This window comes from Thamnophis elegans, chromosome 9 (genome assembly GCF_009769535.1).
Source record: "Thamnophis elegans isolate rThaEle1 chromosome 9, rThaEle1.pri, whole genome shotgun sequence".
Taxonomy (NCBI): Eukaryota; Metazoa; Chordata; class Lepidosauria; order Squamata; family Colubridae; genus Thamnophis; species Thamnophis elegans.
In genome coordinates this window covers 44,736,080-44,758,543 of record NC_045549.1, presented here as the reverse complement: position 1 = coordinate 44,758,543, position 22,464 = coordinate 44,736,080, and the positions used below count along the sequence as shown (strand labels likewise).

Here is a 22,464-nt window from a genome sequence, read left to right as displayed (position 1 = left end):
TAAGAAAAAAATATGAAAAAACCTCCCAGCAATTAAGTCCTGTATAAAAGTCACCATCTTTGACATCAAAATCATTTTTCTTATTCCCAAATACTTGCTCAAGGAAACTGAGTCCTCCCCTGAAAAATCCAGGCCCCGGAATAATTTATCTTATTTATTTTGGAAGTTATGATAGACAGAGTGTGCGATCAAAGAAGATAAGCTTTATTTATTGATTTATTGTAATGTTTTGGAAAATAAAAGGCTCTTGAGTCACTGAGCTCCAGTTTACGGCTGGATAATTAGTTCAAGCCCTCAGCTAGGCTCTCTCTCCACCTGATTTACATCTTGAAGGCCAGGCCTGAAGGACCATTGTTTCTACTTCTGCACCTACGGAGAATGGCTACCGATGCACGGTCCCCAGGGAAAATTTACTCGGCAGGCAGCCCGTGAGATGGCAGTCTCCGAGACTGCCGAAAGAAAATTCGGGGCTGCGTGTGAAATGGCTGCGAACCAATTCTGAACCAGATGGACGCTCGTAAAATACAAAACGCGCACAGAACAAGGAAAGCGAGGTCAGAATGGCATAAGTGGGGACGAGAAAGGAAAGCAGCGATGCAGTAAAATAAAACAAGGGCGCCAGCAGCGTGGAGGGAAGGGTGGGGGACAGAATTGCCCGTTCTTATCGGTGCTCCCGGGGAAGAAGGAAAGATGGGGCAGGTGAAGAGGGGTCTACCTCCTTCTTCTTTTGGCTTCCTCCGAACTGGAAACAAAGGAGGAAGAGGAGGCAGCTCCCCGCAGACAGGTGCAGCCTTAAGAGCCGTAGCGATGCCATGGTTTCCCAACAGCGCCCTTCAATACCTCCCGTCTACCTGCTAGCGGCCGTTATCCACGCCACTTTCCCGGCCCGAATTGGGCCGGGCGGCGGCCAATCCAAAAGCAAGCTCCTGGGCAAAGCGTTCTGGGAAATGTAGTCTCCCTCTATCCCTCAGCACGCTTTCTTTCTCCCTTCAAGAGAGAAGAGCTTTTTATTTGCTTATCTGTATTACAAGAGGATGCAGCAATAGCAACCGTCGTTTTTTAGTCCGGAACTGGAGGCGTTTCTCAGTTCGGAATTTGGTGCAGCTGAAAATGGATTGTCCTGAGCCGAATTTGCTGAGGATACAACCTGAATAAAGTAGACTATAGCTCATAGGTTTAGGCTAAAATAAGTAAAATGGATAATAATAAAAGGGTGATAAATTGACTTTAATAAGGATTAGGGAAACTTCTATTTCCATGGTTTTAAAATCTGGAAAGAGATTCTGCACTGTTTTTCTTCTTTGACTCCTGAATATTATGATGGAGATAAAATACGAGCCTGATTAGTACTGTCAAGAAATATTGCAAAGTTCCATATGTAGTCACCAGTAAACCCACATAGATAGAACACAAATACGGTTAATCTTACAAGATCCATTTACATAAGCCTGCACAGTGCATTGTCGAGACACTACAGTGACAGATGCATGTTTGAAAACCAGGGATCCAGTTTTTTTCTGAAGTTCAACTCAAAATAGCTTTGGAGGAAAATGTCCAGTGATTACAATGGAGCATATGCCTCCAGTAGGGTACAATAGCTAAGAGAAGCTGGACTGATCCACTCTCTGATTGCATCATCAACAATATTGTCAAGAAAGTTTTATTTTTTGTCAGCTAAGTAATTTTGACATTCAGTTAGAAATCCCAAAGTAGTTTTTTTTTTTCCAAAATATATTTTTTATTCATTTTCACATTCAATTTTTACAGTCACTTATATACTGGATATTTGCTATAAGAAAAGAAATAAAATAAAATAAAAAAGAAAACACAACTCATCATCATTCAGCATAAAACAAAACCCCACCTGACACTTCCATCCTCCATACATCCCATCTTCCCCCTCCAACTTTCCTTTCCTCCCTCTAACACTCCCCTTTCCTACTTCCCTTTCCCCTCAAACCTTCCTTTCTCCCCTTCCTCACCCTAGCATTCCCCTTACACCCTCCTTACATTCCCCTCTTACTCCCTCCTTGCTCCTCCCTCTTCTTTCCCTCTACCTCTCCCCTTGGTGTATTCCTTTATTCAACTCTTATTTATTAATATTGAGCTATGAAGATAGAAAATAGGAAACAAAATATGATTAAAAAAAAAACCCAAGGGAAAAAATATAAAGAAAGAAAAAAAAGAAGAGACAACCGTATACAAGTGCATTCTTCTTCTTATTGAAACTATATTACCACCCACCCACCCACCCCCAGTAGGTCCCCCTCCCTAGTCCCCCCCGACTTCCCAGGGCCCACACCTGGCACTGCCCTCTGCCAAACCCCTTCTGAAGTATCTTGTGATCCTATGGATTAAAAATAAAAGTAATATGAGAAAAAACTAAATAAAAAGAAATTACAAATTATAAAAAGGAAAAGAAAAGAAAAAAAAAGAAAAAAGAAAAAACTCTTTGTATTAAGCTCAGCCCCCCATCTTTATTAATGTTTAAACAGTATAAATCATTCTATATGTATTTTATTCTCGTCTCTTGCTTCTTTGTTATTTACCCCATCTTCCTGTAGACTCTCCAATTCATCTTCCTTAACCTTATATTCAAATAAAAATTTATGCAGATTTATGCAGAGATCAGTTTACGATCTAGCTCAAAATAATCTCACCAAACTTTCCCTTCTAGTAGGATTTAAGCAGTGTGGATCATTCCACATATTCAAATAGTAATTTACACAAGAATCAATTTGCATTCTGTCTCAAAATAATCTCACCAAGCTTTCCCTTCTAATAGAGTTTAAACAATGTAGATCATTCCGCGTGAATTTTACCCTCGTCCCTTGCTTCTCTGATATTTACCACTACTTCCTGTAGTCACTCCAAATAATCTTTCTTAACCTTATTGTCAAGAAAGTTTTGTAGATTATATCCATGGCAAAACTTGCATCAGAAAAAAAAGATCAAACACTACTATAAAACAGATGCAATTAAATAATTTTAACTTCACTATTCAATTTTTCTAATTTTAGCACTTTTAACTTTTTATTATGTTACCCACAGTCACTGCATCAGTAAGATAGAAATTTAATAAAGACATGCACATTTTCTAATTTGACAAATGACTACATGACTCCAAAAGGAAACACAATACAGAAACCAAATGCATTCAAGATAACCATCAAGTTTAACTTTGTTTGTTGTAGCAAAGGATTTTATTAAGACTTGGAGAACTGCTTTTTCTGCTCAGCACATCACCAAGGTGGGCCATTCCCTACTTCCTTAGGGCCAGGAACATAGGACAGCAATTCCTCCTATTTCCAGCCCATTACAAATGCATTCCAGTCACAATCTTCAGTTCATCTTCAATTCAAAACTGTTTATCACCCAAGCTCTCATCTGGTTTTAGACCAGATGGTTTCCGGTACTTTGGTCCATTCTTTGATCCAACAAAGGCCCCATTAAGTGAGCTACCCTCAGCTCCTGAAGCTTGTGCTCAATTCTTTGTTCATATCACCAGGTAGGTACCTTTTCATTTTCTGTCCAGGTTGGATGTTCTTGCTTTCCCACCTCCTGCCCACAGTTCTACAAGGCTTTCCTTCCTCTTCCTACTTATTTTATGGGGATGAATTGTCAGTTTGTCCCTGTTCAAAGTTTTTGTTGTCTTACAGGAATGGAAGAAACAAAAGAACTTGGCATGAGAACAATGATGGTACCATAATAGAAAAAAGAAATGATATGTGTTAATATCAAAGAAAATAATATAGGAACTTGTGGTGAAAACATCCATGCATGCAAACACCTGGGAAACAAAGGAAACAGAAGGGCTAAAGAAGAAAGAACAGTTCCAAAAAAGAGAAGGGAACTACAGTAGACTGATCCAGCAAGGAACCAACCAATGAGGCCTGTCTTTCCCATAAGGACAAGAAGCAAAGTAATAATAAGGCAGTTATAATCTAGGCTGCACATTAGCCTACCCCAGGGGTGTCAAACTTATGACATGTTGTCATCACGAGATATATCTGTTATGGTCTGCCAGTGGCCTGCGGAGCTGGCAGCAGAGTCAGACAGTGAGGAGGTTGGAGAGGAACATGGGCCAGTCTTGGAGTCTGGGGAAGGCTCGGACGAGGGCTCTGCATCAGAAGCAGAGAGAGGGCCAGGGCCATTTGGTAGTTATGTGCTGCCTCTGGAAACTCCCGAGTCTGACATCAGAGGCAGAAGAACAGTGTGAGCCTGTGCCCAATGTGCACATGAAGGCAAGAACAATTAAGACAAAAAGGATGACTTGGGAGTAAGGCTTGGAGTGATTGGCCCCTCCCATAAGACATAAAAGAGGAGCAAATGGACGTGAGCCTTTGCATGAAGCAATTAGTTCATCTGGTCGATTCAAGCTCTGAGAATTCCTGTTTGATGTGCTGCATTTGGCCTTGCAAAACTAATTGGCAATTAGGTCTCTGGTATCGTTTCAAGGGAGATAAAGGTGGGTGCTTATCAACATTACCCTGAAAGACTCTGGCAACTCGAGCAGACATCTGTTGGACTCTTTACAGACTATTTGTGAAATATTTTGGGCTGGGAATGACCATAATTCACAGCCATTTAAATAAAAGAGGGTTTGGGGCCTAAGATTGTCATTTATGCTTTCTCAGGAAGTCTAGGTCAGAACAGTATCACAACTTTTTCTCCCTTCCCCCTTTTTCCCCCTTCGCTAAACCGGGGATAGGTTATGGTCAGTGGATGACAGATCCAGCTCGCAGGCCACAAGTTTGACACCCGTGAGCTAGCCCATTGTCAATCAACTGTGTTCAATTCTGAAATTTTTGAAGTTGCAGCTGGGAGCAACATGGAAAACAAAGAGCTGCTCTAAGGAATTGTCCTTAATCTACTAGGCAATCGAGAACATTCATGTTTGAAATCAATTATCCAGAATCATCTATAAGAGCATACAGAGCCATATCTCAACCCAAGCAAGTCTGGCAATAGGACAACCTTCCACAAAATATGTACTTAAATATGATATGTTTAAATGAGGCCCAAACAGCCTCAGGCAATGCAACAAAAATGGAACCGGTCACTCCTATTGTACTAGCTGTATGGGGCTAGAAATAGCTGGGGGGCAGGGAAGTGAAGTGAATCACAGTCTACATAATAACAATCCAATCACAATACAACACTGGAAAAAAAACTGCTGAATATGTATTGGAAGCTAATGTATTCTCTCTCTGCACATTCTCTTTCTGAGAATCTAATCTTAGAAATGAATAGTAAATCAGGTTATAGAACAATAAAGGAAATTTATTATATGTGTAGGCAAGCCTTGCACAGATAGTTATGTCCTGTCAGGAAGTAATCCTTTCAACCGGAAGTGCCCTGGTTCTTCTGACACAAGTGTAAGTCAGGAACCAAAAAGTGCTTTATTTATGTTATTTATCAAATTTATTTACCGCCCACATCACAGTGCCTTCTCTGTTACTACACCAACCATCTCCAGCCAATATTTTTGTCTTCAGGACCCTGTGCTAGCCCGCATAGCCAGGTTTTAAGATTTTTCCTGAAGGCTAAAAGAAAAGAAGTGGATCTTACCTCCTGTGGCAAGATGTTCCAAGGGCAGGAGCCATGGCAGAAAATGATCTTTTCCTAGATCCAAAATTCCTTGGCTGATAGGTTCTGTAGTAGGCCCCTGACAGCACAAGTGAGGGAGGGAGAAATCCCATTGGAGAAAGATGATTCCATAAAGGACTTTAAAATTACCTAGTAGCCAACATCTTGAATTAAACCCAGAAAGCAAATCAGCAGCCAGTGCAGCTCACATAGTGATGTTATATGTAAGGTGACCAGATTTTCAGATTGGTAAGGAGGGACACCTTTGACCCGGGAGGGGGGGTGATTAAAAATTTTATACAGAGCAACAAAAAATTTCATACAACGCAAAAATAGTATTGTAATATTTTTTTTATTTCAACATAACTACAATTTACAAATATAAATTGTAACTGTTGCCAAACATCAAAATTTTGATCACGTGACCATGAGGATGCTGCAACGGTCGCTAAGTGTGAAAAATGGTCATCAGTCACTTTTTTCAATGCCATTGTAACTTTGGTCACTATACCACCTTTCTTGCCACAGTTCTTAAGTGAATAACTGCAGCTGATAAGTTAGTAACATAAGTGAATCTGGTTTCCCCATTTGACTTTGTCAAAAGGTGATTATATGACCCCAGGACACTGAAACCATCATAAATACGAATCTGTTGCCAAACATCAAAATTTTGATCACGTGACCATGAGGATGCTGAAACGGTCGCTAAGTGTGAAAATGGTCACTAAGTGTGAAAAATGGTCATCAGTCACTTTTTTCAATGCCATTGTAACTTTGGTCACTATACCACCTTTCTTGCTACAGTTCTTAAGTGAATAACTGCAGCTGGTATTTTGTATTTTGGATAGAATCTTTTTTTAAATAGTCTAAGACAATTTAAAAGAAGAATCCACACAGAATAAATTGAAGTAAAACATTTCAAAGTATTGTGCATAGAATTTTTTAAAATGGTTTCACTTCAATTTATTTTGGAGAGAATCTTTTTTAAAATAGTCTAAGACAATTTAAAAATAGAATCCACACAGAATAAAACTATTCTAAAAAAAAATCCTATGCACAATAAATAAAATATTATTTTAAAATACATTAAAAAAATAAAAGAAAAAAACCCAGCTCACTTACCAGCAGGCACAAGTGAACACTCCAAGTCAATCCAGAATGATGTAGATGTTAATACAAAGAACTGAGCAAATTAAAATGGTGAAATTAGTCAGGGAAATATTTTTGAAAGAAACTTTGCCACCATTTTTTCACACGAGCCGAAGTCCAACCTCCGTGCCCCTCCCCTCCGGAAAATACAGGAAGGGACACTTGCTACCTCTCTAGCCAAGTATTTCCTGGAGCTCTATGGTACTGGGTCATTTCTTATAAAAGTGAGTAAAGGGGGCGGGGGGGGAGTCCGTTTTCTTGCTTTAAAGTTTTAATATCTTCAATGAAAGTACTGAGACAGAGAGAGAGAGATTAGACAGAGTGTCTTTTGTCTTGCCGCGGTTAGGATTTCTTAAGCAAATTCACTGGGCTTTCAACATGAAGCCAGAAAATCGGGACTTTTTAAAAACACCCCGGGACACGGGACAAATTGTTATAAATCGTGACTCTTCCGCTGAAATCGGGACGTCTGGTCACTATTGTGTACCAGGACATTGAGTTGAGCCGAAATAACTGAGGCGGAGATGGGAATAAAGAGGCCAACAAGTTTATTCCCTAACAGTACAAGCTAACAGTGAAGGAACCGGCTTCAGACAGGAACGACAGCTGTTGTTGGACAGCTCCCTTTTTATACCCGGAGCTGTCAAACAACCAGCCAATGAGCTGTCGAGTAACTCCCGCTTAAATGCAACTTTATTGAGCATGCTCAGAACATGACACTCCTTTCCCCTACGCTCACGCAAGCATTGTCCTGTAGATAGGCTGGGCACCGCCTAATGCAGCTGGACGCGTGAGGCCCTCTGTCGCCGCCTGGGAAAACTGGTCGATCTGCCGAGGACCTTGCTTTGCAGGATGGCAACAGCACGGGCCGCAGAGGTACCAAGGACTGGGCTGGCCCACCAAGTAAGTCGACTTCTGCATTGGCTGCTTGATCTGTCGTGGCCTCCTCGTTTCTGGGCCCTGCGTTGTTCGCTATTGGTTGTTGGTCGGTCGGTGTGCTTCTTCTGCTCCGTAACTGGTCGCAATGGCGCTTCCAGGTTCTGCTGTCATCCAGCCTGACCCTGTAGGAGCAGGGTCCGGTCTGGTCAGTCACAATGCTTGGTAGCCCTACATAATTTCTGGCATACACTGCCTCCCCCTGGACGAAGGAGCGGGTACCCCAATGGGAGTCTAGGGGTGCTGGGATGGAGTAGGCGGGGTGCATGTGGTCCAGGGGCGTTCTGATGTAGTGACACATTAAGAGTTCCGTAGGGCTGGTGTTGGTGTCCGGGGATGGGGTGGCATGGTGAGCCAAGAGGAATGCGTTAATGCGTTCCTGCCAGCCAAGGTGGGCCCATTTTGGCAAGGCCCTCTTTAACGGAGCGCACCATGCATTCCGCCAGTCCATTGCTAGCCGAGTGGAATGGGGCGATAAGGGCATGACGGATTCCCAGCGAGGCCAGGTAAGCCTCGAATTTGGCGGACGTCAGCTGGGGTCTGTTGTCGGACACCAGCACATCAGGGAGGCCATGGGTAGAGAACAAGTAGCAGAGGGCCGCTATCAGGGCATCGGCGGTAGTCGAGGGCATGTGGACGACCTCCACCCATTTGGAGAAGGCGTCCCCAGCAAGGAGGAGCATGCAGCCAGAATGGGGCCAGCGAAGTCCACATGCACCTGGGACAAGGACGCAGAGAGCGGCTCCCATATGCGGAGCTCCTCCTTGGGCGGTAGCGCCTGGCCTGCCTGGCACTGAGGGCATCCAGGAACATGGGCAGAGATGTCCTAGTCTAGCTTAGGCCACCAAACATAACTACGGCCCAGGGCTTTCATCCGGACAATGCCAGGATCCGCGCTATGTAGCTGCTTCAACACAGTAGTCCTCAGTGAGGCCAGTACGATTACGCAATGGCCCCACAGAAGGCAGCCCCATTGGACTGAGAGCTCTGCCAACCTAGATTTGTAGGGAAGGAACTCGGTTTCCACGGGGTCCTTGGGCCACCCCTGCCTAACCCAGTCTAGGACTCGGGAAAGTACCTGATCCTTTGCAGACAACCGGGAGATGTCGGCGGCAGAGACCGGCAGGTTGAGGTCGTCGACCAGGAACACCGGGGAGACGGCAGCAGGATCTTCGAGGCCAGCACGCAGGGGCCATCGGCTGAGGGCATCGGCATGTGCGATCTGTTTGCGGGGCAGTGCTGGAGTGAGTAGTCGTAGGCGGCTAGGAAGACAAACCAGCGGGTCATGCGAGGGGACATGACCTGTGGGGCCTGCCGGTCACTGGCCAGCAAGCCGAGGAGCGGCTTGTGATCAGTGACAATGAGGAAACGACGGCCATAAACGTAGTGGTGGAAACGGCGCACTGCGGCCACAATAGCGAGGGCTTCTTTATCTATCTGGGCATAGTTTCGTTCAGAGGCAGACAGGGTGCAGGAAAAGAATGCCACAGGAACCTCTGCACTGCTGGGCAGTTGGTGGCACAGTACGCGACCACCCCATAGGGTGAGGCACCGCAGGCGAGCACAAGAGGCAAGTGCTCGCTGTACTGGGCAAGCACATCATTGGAGACCAGGAGGTGCTTGACAGCCTGGAAAGCGGTAGCCTCACGGCGGCCCCACACCCAGGGCACGCCAGAGTCCAAGAGGCGGTGGAGCGGTTCAGCGACAGAGGCTTTGTGGGGCAGGAACACAGTATAAAAGTTCAGAAGGCCTAAAAAGGCCTGTAGTTCAGCTCTGTTTGTAGGAGGAGGAGCCTCCATGATGGCTTTGGTCTTGGCAGCTGTTGGGTGAATGCCATGGGCATTGACTAGAAACCCCAGGAACTTCACTTGAGCGACAGCTATTTGACACTTGTCGCGCTTGACTTTAAGCCCGACTTGCTGGAATTTGTGCAGCACCACTCGCAGTCGCACCATTAGGTCTTCATGGGTGGCAACAGAGATGAGGACGTCGTCAAAGTATGGGACGACACCTCAGAGTCCTTGGAGCAGCCACTCTATTAAACTTTGGAATAGTCCTGGGGCGATGCTGACCCCAAATTGCAGCCGGCGGCACCTGAAGGCACCCCAGTGTGTGATAATGGTTTGCGCTTCAGCTGCAGCATCGTCAACTACCAGCTGCTGGTAGGCTTGGGCGAGGTCCAGCTTGGCGAAAATGGACCCCTCACCCAAGGTGTGGAGGAGGTGTTGGACCACCGGCACCGGGTATGCATTGGAAGGCAGCGCAAGGTTGATGGAACAGCAGTAGTCGGCGCAAATCCTCACACTGCCATCCAGCTTGATTGGCAATACGATGGGGATTTCCCACCGCGCATGGTTCACTGGCTCTAGGACCCCTTGAGCCACGAGCTTGTCAAGCTCAGCATCCACTTTCAGCTTGAGGGCGATAGGCACCCTGCACAGCTTCATTCTGACCGGTGGCACTGAGGGGTCGAGGCTGAAAGACACAGGGGTGCCTGTGTATTGGCCCAGCTTTCCATCGAACACAGCAGGGAATTCATTAACAAGGCAGTCTAGATCAGAGGTGCCGAGGTGATGTATGCCGCTGATTTGCAGCCCGAGGGACTGGAACCAGTCAAGGCCAAGAAGGCTGGGCAGCTTCCCTTCGACAATGATGAGAGGTAAATGGCCCTCGAACCCCTTGAATTTCACTCTCACTTTGCTGGCACCAATTACTGGAATCAGGTTGCCCTGATAGTCTCTTAGAGTCAAGTTGCAACTCTATAATTGGCGCTTGGAAAGATGTGAAATGAGGTGTTTGATGGTGCTCCAGGAGACAATAGAGGTCACGGAGCCGGTATCTAACTCCACCAGGCACGGGCTGCCTTCAATGGTGACAGTTAGCTGGATCTTCTTTTGGAGACTGTGGCACGACTGCCAGTTGGCCCGGTCACCGTGCACGGCGTGCCGAAGGATGGCATGGCAATCTACCCTGGGCTTCTTGGGGCCATCTTTCCTGCCCTGGAACTGCCGCGATCTGTCACTCTGGAAGTTTGAGGAGGACATAGGTTGAGCGGCTCGGCACACCCTGGAGATGTGGCCCTTCCAGCCGCATCGTTGGCAGAGGGCTTTCCTAAATCTGCATTCAGCTCTTTTGTGGTTGCCACTGCACCCACTACATGCAGATCTAGGGTCGCCCTTCCGCCTTTGGGAGCTCTTTCTGTTTGCCTCATGAAGGCGGTTAATGTCCTCCTCCCCATCGAAGTCTGAGTTTTCACTCTCAGTCTCTTGGGATCCGGTAGCCATGCTGAAGGTGCTGGAGGGTTGTGCAATGGCGGCAGGCTGGCTCTTCGTGATGGTGGCCAGCGATGCGGCGGCCATCTCAGAGGCGCGAACCTCATCAAAAGCGGACTGGAACGATAGGTCTGTCTTGGCCAAGAGTCGTCTCTGGAGTTTGAGATCACGAAGGCCACAGACAAGGCGGTCGAGAAGGGCCTCGTCAAGGTATCTGAACTCACAATGGAGGGCAGCAGACCATAGGGCAGCGACATAGGAGCTGACAGATTCCCCCTCAGTTTGGTTCCACTGATGGAAGGCGTGCCAGCGGGCAATTTTAGAAGGCGATGGGGCATAATGGCTCTTCAGCTTAGCCATTAGCACAGGCCACGGGATGGCCTTAATAGGGTCTGGGGCTGTGAGAGCCCTTGCAGTATGGAACACGTCCGTTCCACAAACTGACAGGAAGAATGTGCATTTTCGTTCATCGGTTAGCTCTGTGAGGTTGTGGGCGACCATAAAGCATTCAAAACGGGCCGTGTAGGACTCCCATGTCTCAGAGCCATGGTTGAATGCCGCAAAATGTAACGTGGCCATTTCTGTCAGGCTGTCAGCGACGTCTCGTCGCAGCAGAGAAACATGGTTCCTAGTGACTCAGCTAGTGACTTCAGTTCGGCAATTCCATCCTCGTCGCCAGTATTGTGTACCAGGACCTTGGGTCGAGCCGAAATAACTGAGGCGGAGACGGGAATAAAGAGGCTAACAACTTTATTCCCTAACAGTACAAGCTAACAGTGAAGGAACCGGCTTCAGACAGGAACGACAGCTGTTCGTTGGACAGCTTCCTTTTTATACCCGGAGCTGTCAAACGACCAACCAATCAGCTGTTGAGTAACTCCCGCTTAAATGCAACTTTATTGAGCATGCTCAGAATGTGACAGTCACCTTAGTTATATGTGCCACTTAGGTGCCTCCAAAACTGTCCATGCCGCTGCATTCTGGACAATTGAAGCTTTTAAATATTCTTCAAAGGTAGCCCATGTATAGCACGGGATAGTAATCCAAGCAAAAGATGACTAGGGCATGAGTGACTGAGCAAAGGGCCCCACAATCCAGAAAAGTCCTATAGTATGTGCCTGAGAAGAAATGCAGAAGGAAGTGACTCATATAAACAATCTCTTAGAGACAAAATAGAAGGCAAAGTGATAAGCAAAAAGAAGAAGAGAATAAATCCTTATCTGTCAATCTACATCTTATATGCCTCTCTTGGTCAAGAGGTCTTGGAGCTTTGAAGAGTTTATTTCATTGAATTTGGACCTCCAACAAAAATGGCCCTATAGTCTGAGGATGAGATATGCTCATAACAAAGCTTATGGAATACCATCACTTGTATCCCACAGAACAATGCTGTGGAATACAAAGCATTTTCTTCAAGTTTAAAATATTCAAACTGGCTTTGCTGAGACTGGAATGCTCTAAGACTTAATGCTTAAGTCTACAGACTTCAGATTATTGCTCTTCTAAGGAGCTAAAAATTAGATTTCACCAGATATAACCAAATCTGCAAATGCTGCTTAAGGACTTAATAAGTTTCTGCAGAGTCTTCCAATATCAGCAGCCTTGCTAAGGCCTGGATAAGAAGGTATTTAAAAATCCTGTCTGTGCTACCAGATAAATCTCCAATGGTAGGCTTCAGTTTACATTAATAAGAGGTAGAAAGTTTAAAAACCATTATTGTTTCAAAAAAAAATTATGCAATCTGTTATTTCAGAAATTATAAGTCCAGTAGCAGTTCCTCAACATCTATTTAATCATAATCCATTCTTTAAATCATTTTTTAGATTGCTAACTATTGAGACAGTTCTGAGTTTCATAACCCTGCACCACAGAGCAACATTTAGAAAATGGTAAGAGAACAACATTAAGTTACAAGTGACATAATTTTTCATTCTGAATGATTCATAGTATCAGATCTTTTGGAATGACAAATAAATGAAATGAAGAATAGGTTGGAAGAAAATTGCATCTGGGTTTGTACTTAAGCACCAGTTTTGTAATAGAAATATTAATCATAGTAAATCATACCTAAATGAGCAAATGTTTGACAAAGTAATGAAAAGCAAAATCAGATTTCACCATCCTTGTTTTCTACCAATCCTGAAAGCTCATCTTACTTGGCATCAAGCTGTCATCAAGGCACTGAACCAAAAAGACTCAGTTTGGCAGCTATCAGAAACATAATGATTCTACTGAATTCCTTGTCAATAAAGCTGGAAACAAAACTTTCATCTGAGTACATATATCTCCGTGGGTTAGAATTTCTCTATTGATTGTTGCAATCTAAATGTAATATTGTTTGGACTTCTGGCTTTATATACAAAACTGAGATTATTTTAGGATGTTTATTCAGTGTTCTTTATCTGAGCAGCAGCATCTGATATTTCAAGCAATTGATGATATCACAAAAAGCTGTCACATTGCCTATGTGGGCCATGGGGATTGAGCCTAGCTGCCCACAGTTCTTAACATTGCTAACCCATCTTGTGTTATTACATAGTGGAATGTATTGACCAGTTCATTGTATTGAATTATAGATTCATCTCCCTATCTCTCAAACCATAGCATGAGAATACCCTGCTAATAAAGTGTAGTGCTAGCTCTCAGAGGAGATTGCCTTCATATTTAGCTATTGAGTTTAAAATAGTGTTATCTCTTATATCCCAACACCATTTTGACTGTGGCTAAACCTATGACACTTCATGCCAGCAATCAAGGGCTGAGATTTTTCCAACTTCTTTAAATGATTTTCATTATTATGGGTGGTTATTTCTCCCCTCTGGTTATTGGACATTTCATTCCACAGCCACTTTGATTCATATTTCTGAAGAAATGGGACACAATGTTTTCATAAAGGTCAATGCCAATTCAATGTTTGACCTGTGCTTTGGAACTGCCGGTCAGTTATTACACATCTCCTTTATACTCTTTGAAAGGGCTTGTGACCTGTTTTTATGCATGAGTCAGAAGTCTTTTGAAAGAGCATCAGACCTGTATATTACAACATGGCTAGTATTCTTTGTTTCTTATCCTATACTGTACATGTTCAAGCAAAGAAATTCTCTCAGCTGCTTAATGTTTCTTGAAGTCACTATACCTGTGACTTCTAAGTTAGCCTATTTTTAAACATGATTGAACACTCTTCAGGATAATGCTATACCTCTGGCTTAAAAAACTGCTCACCACGATTGGTCAAACAAATGATGAAGAAATGTAGGATGACACTAGAGTATTCTCTCTTGTTTGATCCTGAAACCATAGGATGTTTGTGAGCAATCTCTCTCTCTCTCTTTAGATATTAGTTACTGTTCCCCATTTTATATTTTAAAGAACAGGTCCAGGGTTCTAACACTAGTGCAATCTGACATATAGCTAATTTCTCCATTCCAGACAACCCCTCCCCAACACAGATTCAGGAGACAATATATGGTTGTTTTTACACTAGCAGATGATGCTTAGTGGGAGGGTAATCCAACCTTTTTTTTAAATTGTCCAACATGAAAACTTGAAAGACAATACCATTTACTGGCCTCATTATTGAAAAATATTAGCACTTGGATATAAGGGCAATTATTTTTGTTGTTGTTGTTGATATTGCTAACTTGTGGCCAGGAACAGTGCATGTTAACATGGCAATGGGAAATAACATGTAATAGATTCTTTCATTTGCCCGTTAATACTACTCTTCTGAGTTTCTTCTGCATTATTTTCAGAAAATAATAAGGAATCCACTATAACTGTCAAAAACACAAAAACGTCAGACATATCTGAGTTTCCAAGGGTTTTAATGGAATGTTAACTCAGGCTTCCAGGAAGTTAAACAGATTAAGAAGCAATTTGAAATGTGTGTGTGTTTTTAAAAAATGATTTCCCCCTTTTTAATGCAACTTTCAGAAACATACAACTTCTTTTAGTGAAAGCCATTGAGTGCTGTGATTCCTGCCTCCACAACGTCTGTTCTGGCAAATCTCACAAATCTATAATATGGAAGTTTCTTGTGCACCTCACTCCATCCGCTGCTGTTCATTCACAGATGAAATAAATTGTTCTAACAGTATACCTTCACTTGTAAAGCTGGCATCACTAAACTGTGTGGCCAATACTGTCTATTTTCATTTCAATTTAATTCAGTAGGAATATTGACAATATTCAGCTTGGAGGGAGTATAAAAGTTCCTGGTTCAGACTACTTACAGTGTGTCATCTTCTAAGACTAGCAATAATTGCACATGGAAATCATGAATCACTGCCATGAAATAGGGCATAAATGCCATTTAAACAACTCGCATACTGCTACTATTTACAAATTAAGAGAAGCTCTGAATCAGCTCCATGTTGGTGATTCGTATAAGGGCTGTCCCTTATTTCTTCAATAGGCATTGTGCAAGCTGTAGCAATAAAACTATATTAAATGAAGGCAGTTTTTAAAGATCAGATAAGGACTATAGGTGGGCTCTTGGAGTGAACAAAATAAAAACAAAATGCTTGCACCAGAAAGCGAACTGAAAGGAAAGTGAAAGGAAAATCAAGTATCATATTACAAATAACCAAAGCAACAGATTAACTTTCAGCAGAACTTGCCAGTTTATTATATTGAAATAAAAAAGCTAAAAATTACTGGAATAAGATAGAGGGGGGGGAATCTTTAAGTTAAAAGAATGTATTTCTCCAATACCAAAAAGAGCTAGGGTGAAAATCGAAGAAGCAATTAATATGCATTAGATTACATTCATGCAGAGTGATTATTAACAGCCAAATCATCACCTGTCTATTTCATCAATTAAAAAACTCCAAAAGTGACTTTATCTGAATTTACATACTGAATGGTTTTTCAAAGATAGCTAATATACTGTAGATTTCTATTATTTAATTTAATAGTTACACTTAAAGGCAGTTATGAAGATGATGAAAAAATAAGCAACCAGTACAACCTTGTGAAGCAAAATAAAGCTGATGATGGCAAACTCAGTTGCAGTCATGTGATTTCTTAGGGAAGGGTGGAAGGGAGGAAGGGAGTGAACGAGAAAGGAAAGAAGGAAGGAAAACCCTCAATCTTCATTATCAGATAAGACTCAGACTCAGGGTATTTTAAATGATAGCTATCAACAAAACTTAGTTGCGTTCCTGGAAATTTCACTAGAAATGCCAACAAGTGAACACAAATAATGATAGTTTGGGACCAGTCCAACAGTGAGTAAGAAGTGAGATTATGAAATCTAAAAACCAAACACAACAGAGAAAGCTATGCTAAATAATGATGTTTTAAATATTTACCCACCAATTACTGGAAGACACACAATGTCAGCTTGAATCCAGTACAAAGAAAATTTTCAAATAAGCTTTGAAGGGGGTTTAAGGGGGAGGGGAAGCAAGACCAACCTCAATGGAGAGACTGTCATTCTCTATTGCAATGATTTAAGGTTCATGGTTAAAAAACAATTTTTTAACTTACTACTATACTTTGGCATACAGAGAGAGGGGGGAGAGAGAGACAGAGAGAGACAGAAAGAGACAGATAATTAATTAACAAAAAATAATTAAACAAAGGGAAGGGAATATACAGAGTTGCTTACACATAGGTATCTCAATTATGTATGTATGTAGGCTTTACATCAAACCTTGAATGATGATCATATTTCATTATGAAATATGAACCTTTCTCAAAAATTAAAATTAGAGTCTAGTTTAGATTTCGTATTCAAATTTAGAGGATTTTTAAAAACTAAGTTAGAGAACAAGATATCAATTCTTATCAGAATATTTGCTTTCATGTCAAGAATAATGTCCACACCTTCATTTCTAATATTTTAAAAAAATCTGAAAAAATGTGGTTTTTTCAATATATAGAAGACGTGAGTAATTAGTGCTACCCAGAATATATGAAGGTAAATTGTAATGATATATGGTGTTATGTTTTCTGGATATAATATGATCTTCTATGATGAATGAATTACTAGGATGTTCTACTGGATAAGTTTGTTTTTTATAATCATTGCAATGTTAATATTTTGCACTTACTAACGCAGCATCATTATCATTTATTTTGGTCACTGATCAACAACATTTACATTCAATATTACGTTAAAGTCCTCCCACTGTACCAATGGTCTAATCTACATATTAAAAGAATAACTAAAATGTAAAGTGCTTGGACAAATACAAAAATATGTAATAGCAATACCATTATGTTATAAATATAGCTAAGAATGCTGCTATGTGCACTTCCAAGTCTCTAAAGCAACATAAAATATCTTGATAGATACGATGATAGATAGATAGATAGATGATAGATGATAGATAGATAGATAGATAGATAGATAGATTAGATAGATAGATAGATAGATAGATAGAAAGAAAGAAAGATAATCTGCCCTGCTGAAAATCTAGATGAGGCCATGGTGCAGTAGGAACTACAATGTCATTAGCAGAATAAAGGCATTTTTGAGAAAACTGTGGAATAATGATTCAGGTACACAGTGTTGGAAAAAAATGAAAATACTTCCTCTGTACCAATCAGTTGCAGCTCATAATTCACAATCCATAAATGCCCTATCCAATATGCTTGTGCCCCACACCTAGTTACACTGAATTCTCAGTGAAAGCAGTGTTTTTTCAATCTTGACAACTTCAACCTGTGTGGATTTCATCTCTCGTAAGTTCATTTTCCATGCTAGCTGGGGAAGTAAGAAAACTGAAGTCCATACATCTTAAAGTTGCCAAGGTTGAGAAACACTGCTCTAAAGGAATGAAAAAGTTGCACCTAATTGTAATTACGCACAAATCAGCAAGTGGCTCAGACTGTGTTATTCCTTGACACAGGGGATGGGTTAAGCAACTTCCAGATATGAATTCAGAGTGGATTCAAATGCACAATCCACCTTTGAACACAATATGTTTGTTTTGACTAAAAAAAAGACCAGTCCTAGCTGAGTTTGTTCAGTGATGCTAATCATGTCACAGCAGACCACCATCTTTTACATCTTTAGTCAACTCATTCTTACTTGAGCTAGCATGTTTCTATGATGGTAATGTTTGACAGACCGGTGGTAAGAAGAATAATCCAATTAGATAGATAGATAGATAGATAGATAGATAGATAGATAGATAGATAGATAGATAGATAAGTTTATTTATAGGCTGCCCTTTTCCCTGAAGGGACTCAGGGCGGCTTACAACTTATGGGGTAGGGAATACACACAATGACATATAAACAATACATAATTAAAAATAGAAGCAACATTCATCATTCGGGTGGGGACGGATTACAATCTTAACCCCAGGCCTGACGGGATAGCCAGATCTTGAGGCTGTGCGGAAGGTCTGGAGGGTGGTGAGGGTACGAATCTCCACGGGAGATCGTTCCAAAGGGTCGGAGCTACTACTGAAAAGGCTCTTCTCCGCGTAGTTGCCAGTCGACACTGACTGGCGGATGGAACTCGGAGGAGACCTAATCTGTGTGATCTAATAGGTCGCGAGGAGGTAATTGGCAGGAGGCGATCCTCCATTGTCAATCCAGTGGAGTAATGCAACAATAAAAACTAATACAAGACCTGATCATTGCTGAGTTAGTCTTTTGCTGCTGCTAGGTCTCTTTTCTGCCTTTTCCCTTCACTACTTCTTGCCTTATTTTTCCTTTGATGATGGCTACATTCAAAATAGTTGGAAAGGCTAGACTAATTATCAGTATTTCATTCCATTCTCTGACATGAGATCAGTAGCATTGTTGTGCAGTTCTCAATTTTCAGACAGTTATAGACAGTGCATTGAAGCATGAAGGCAAGGTTATCTTTGTTCCTGCATCAGATAGAAAGATCAGCTTAAAAGTTTATATCACATGTGTTATAATTGAAAGAGATTATACAACTGCCATATCAGTATTCTTCAACTTTCCACCCTCTAGGTGTGCTTGACCATTGTTCCTAATAAGTCCTGATCAACATGGCTGATAATAGAGCTGCTATAGGTTAATGTGAAGATAGTCTTCTGGTACTATCAACTATATTCACACAGTCAACAATAATAGATGCAGATAAATAAACTACAGACCTATCAGCCTGACCTCAATACCAGGAAAGATTCTGGGAAAGATAATCAAGCAATGAATTAAGAAACACCTAGAAGCAAACAAAGTAATAGCCAAAAGCCAACATGGGTTTGTCAAAAACAGATCATGCCAGACTAATCTTATTGCATTCTTTGATAATGTGACAAAATTAGTGGACCAGAAGAATGCCATTGATATAGTTTACTTGGACTTCAGTAAGGCATTTGATAAGGTAGACCATAACCTACTACTAGATAAAGTAGAAGAATGTGGGTTAGACAGCATCACCACCAGATGGATTTGTAATTGGCTGACCAACCGCACTCAACGTGTAGTCCTCAATGGAACTGCATCTTCATGGAGGGACCTATGCAGTGAAGTACCCCAAGGCTCTGTTTGGGCCAGTACTCTTCAACCTCTTCATCAGTGATTGGATAAGGAATAAATGGGGAACTCATCAAATTTGCAGATGACACCAAGCTGGCAGGAATAGCCAACACTCCAGAAGATAGGCTATAGATACAGAAGGATCTTGACAAACTTGAACATTGGGCACTATCTAATAAAATGAAATTCAATGGTGAAAAGAGTAAGGTTCTACATTTAGGCAACAAAAACGAAATGCACAGGTACAGTATAGGTGGTACGTTGCTCAATAGTAGTAACTGTGAAAGGGATCTTGGAGTCCTAGTGAACAACCATTTAAAAATGAGCTAGCAGTGCACAGCAGCTGCCAAAAAGCCAACACAGTTCTAGGCTGCATAAATAGATGGATAGAATCAAGATTATGTTGAAGTGTTAATATCACTTTATAATGCCTTGGTAAAACCACTGTCATCAGTTTTGGTCACCATAATGTAGAAAAGATGTGGAGACTCTAGAAAGAGTGCAGAGGAGAGCAACAAAGATGATGAGGGGACTGGAGACTAAAACATATGAAGAACGGTTGCAGGAACTGGGTGTTTCTTGTTTAATAAAAAGAAAGACTAGGGGAGACATGATAGCAGTGTTCCAATATCTCAGGGGTTGCCACAAAGAAGAGGGAGTCAAACTATTCTCCAAAGCACCTGAGGACAGAACAAGAAGCAATGGGTGGAAACTAATCAAGGAGAGAAGAAACTTAGATCTGAGGAGAAATTTCCTGATAGAACAATTAATCAGTGGAACAGCTTGCCTCCAGAAGTTGTGAATGCCCCTACTCTGGAAGTCTTTAAGAAGATGTTGGATAGCCATTTGTCTGAAATGGTAAAGGGTTTCCTGCCTAGACAGGGGGTTGGACTAGAAGACCTCCAAGGTCCCTTCCAACTCTGCTATTGTATTGTATTGTATAAATGACCTTAGAAAAGAGTGGTGGACAAAAACATTTGCATCAAAAATATACTCTTACTTCTGTTAAAAACAAGATTTAATAAAATCACCAGCTTTGTTCCATGAGATGATGCCTCCTACTAATAGGGTGGACTTGGAACAGAGGTGTGTTCCTACCAGTTCGCACCTATTCGGTAGAACCGGTTCGTCAAATCTACCGAACCAGTTAGAAGAGGTTCCACCAGTAGACCCGGAACGCAGGCCACACCTACAAAAGAGGTTCCAAAATTTTTTGAAACCCACCACTGACTTGGAAATATTTTACTTTTACTTCTCATGCATTCCCAAAGAATTGTGATAGTGTTGTTTGAAGCATTTTCAAGTTTTATAGGATTATTTTGTGTTTTATTTTTTTCTTTTGTTGATCTTTCAATAGAATTAAAGCATCTTGTTTCCATGTGAAACTGCCCCAAAATGATCTTTTTGAGCTAGGTTAGAGGGGAATTTGCAGTCCAACAGATCTGAATGTCTTCAGGTTGAGAGAGTCAGGACAGGAGCTCAGGAGAAATGCACAATCTCAAATGCTGCATGCCATTCTCAACATTAGAAGTTTAAAACTTTTAGTTTGTATTAGGGCACATTGGCAGGGTACTACACAACATTCTTATATCATGTTAATCCAGTTTCTAGATATGCATAATGTATTGAATCATTATGAACCAAATGCTCTAGCTTTAGTTCCCCAATCTAGGCAAGTTTTAAGATTTATGGACTTCAACTCACAGAGTACCCTAGCCAGCCTTACTGTCTGATGAAATGGTCAAAGCTGATGGGGATTTTAGGGTATAGAGTGACAGAAGGTGCTCTTAAAACCAAATATAGACAACCATTTGGTGCCTAGAATCTACATTTAACTTGGGTATAGTGAGATGTATGGTGTACCAATTGCTAAAACAAAATAGGTAGGGCCACGACTCATATGTAAAGGTAAAGGTTCCCCTTGTACATATGTTCTAGTTGTTCCCAACTCTAGGGGGCAGTGCTGATCTCGATTTCAAAGCCGAAGAGCCAGTGCTGTCCTAAGACGTCTCTGTGTTCAGGTGGCCGGCATGACTAAATGCCAAAGGTGCATGGAACACTGCTACCTATTTTTCTACTTGCGTTTTTACATGCTTTCGAACTGCTAGGTTGGCAGAAGCTGGGACAAGTAACGGGAGCTCACTCCATTATGTGGCGCTACAGATTCAAACCACCAAAATGCTGACCTTTCTGATCAACAAGCTCAGCGTCTTAGCCACTGAGCCACCGCACCTCATATGTAGGAAAGACTAATTTTTGTTTTTGTGGACCTCAGATTTTTTCCCCTTTAGGATATTTTTAAGTAATGGGAAACATATTTAATATTTTATAATATACCTGTGAGTATGTTTCTTGTCCCAAATAGCATTGGTTTTCAGATCTTGTGCTACTAAACTTGAGTGACATGGTTGGAAGGAGACAGAAGAGCTGCAAAGAGGAGCCAAGAGTCACATGCAGTTGTAAGACTTCAAATAAATAGAAAAATGTGTAACAACAAACAGAGGAACTAGGCCTTCCGCAAGTGGTTTATGGCTCATAAGGAATCAAAAATCTCTTTATAGGTTTACAGAATTACTTTTGTCTGGCCAGAATATTGCAAAATGTTAAGTGCAAAAACAAAAATTATGATGTTCATAGAGATGAAATGCACAAACAAAAGAAAAACTATTTTAGGGCAATGTCTTTGTGGTTTCATTCCATGGGCATTGCTGATAATAAAAATGAGAAATGCCATTGTTTCAACCCTACAGCTATCTGATGCAAGATTTGCGGTGACAGCCATAAAGTGTAGAAAACGTCCTCATCAAACTGAGACAGGTGGCAATGCAGCTGTTTCAGAAGGCTATCCAAACATATGTATCTTTTCTTTTAGTGGGATTAGTATGCAGCAGCTAACTGTTTCTAGGCAAACTGATGTTAACAGCACCACAGATCACTTATTAATGTGGCACATCTGTCTCCTTTGTGTATAGAGACAAACAGAATTTCCATCAAGCAAGAAACTCGTGTGCCATAAATCCTGATGAACCAAATGGCACTGGCTTTTTTT

General features: G+C 41.7%; 1 protein-coding gene across 1 annotated transcript in view; it reads right to left on the bottom strand.

Annotated features, from left to right (window-relative positions):
* Positions 1-888, bottom strand: part of TUSC3 (tumor suppressor candidate 3) — a 162,617-nt gene extending 161,729 nt beyond the window's left edge. Inside the window, exon 1 of the mRNA XM_032224370.1 lies at positions 716-888. Within this exon, the coding sequence (XP_032080261.1) occupies positions 716-814 (99 nt within the window). The 5' untranslated portion in view covers positions 815-888. The remainder of the gene's footprint in view (positions 1-715) is intronic.
* Between the last annotated feature and the right edge of the window lie 21,576 nt (positions 889-22,464).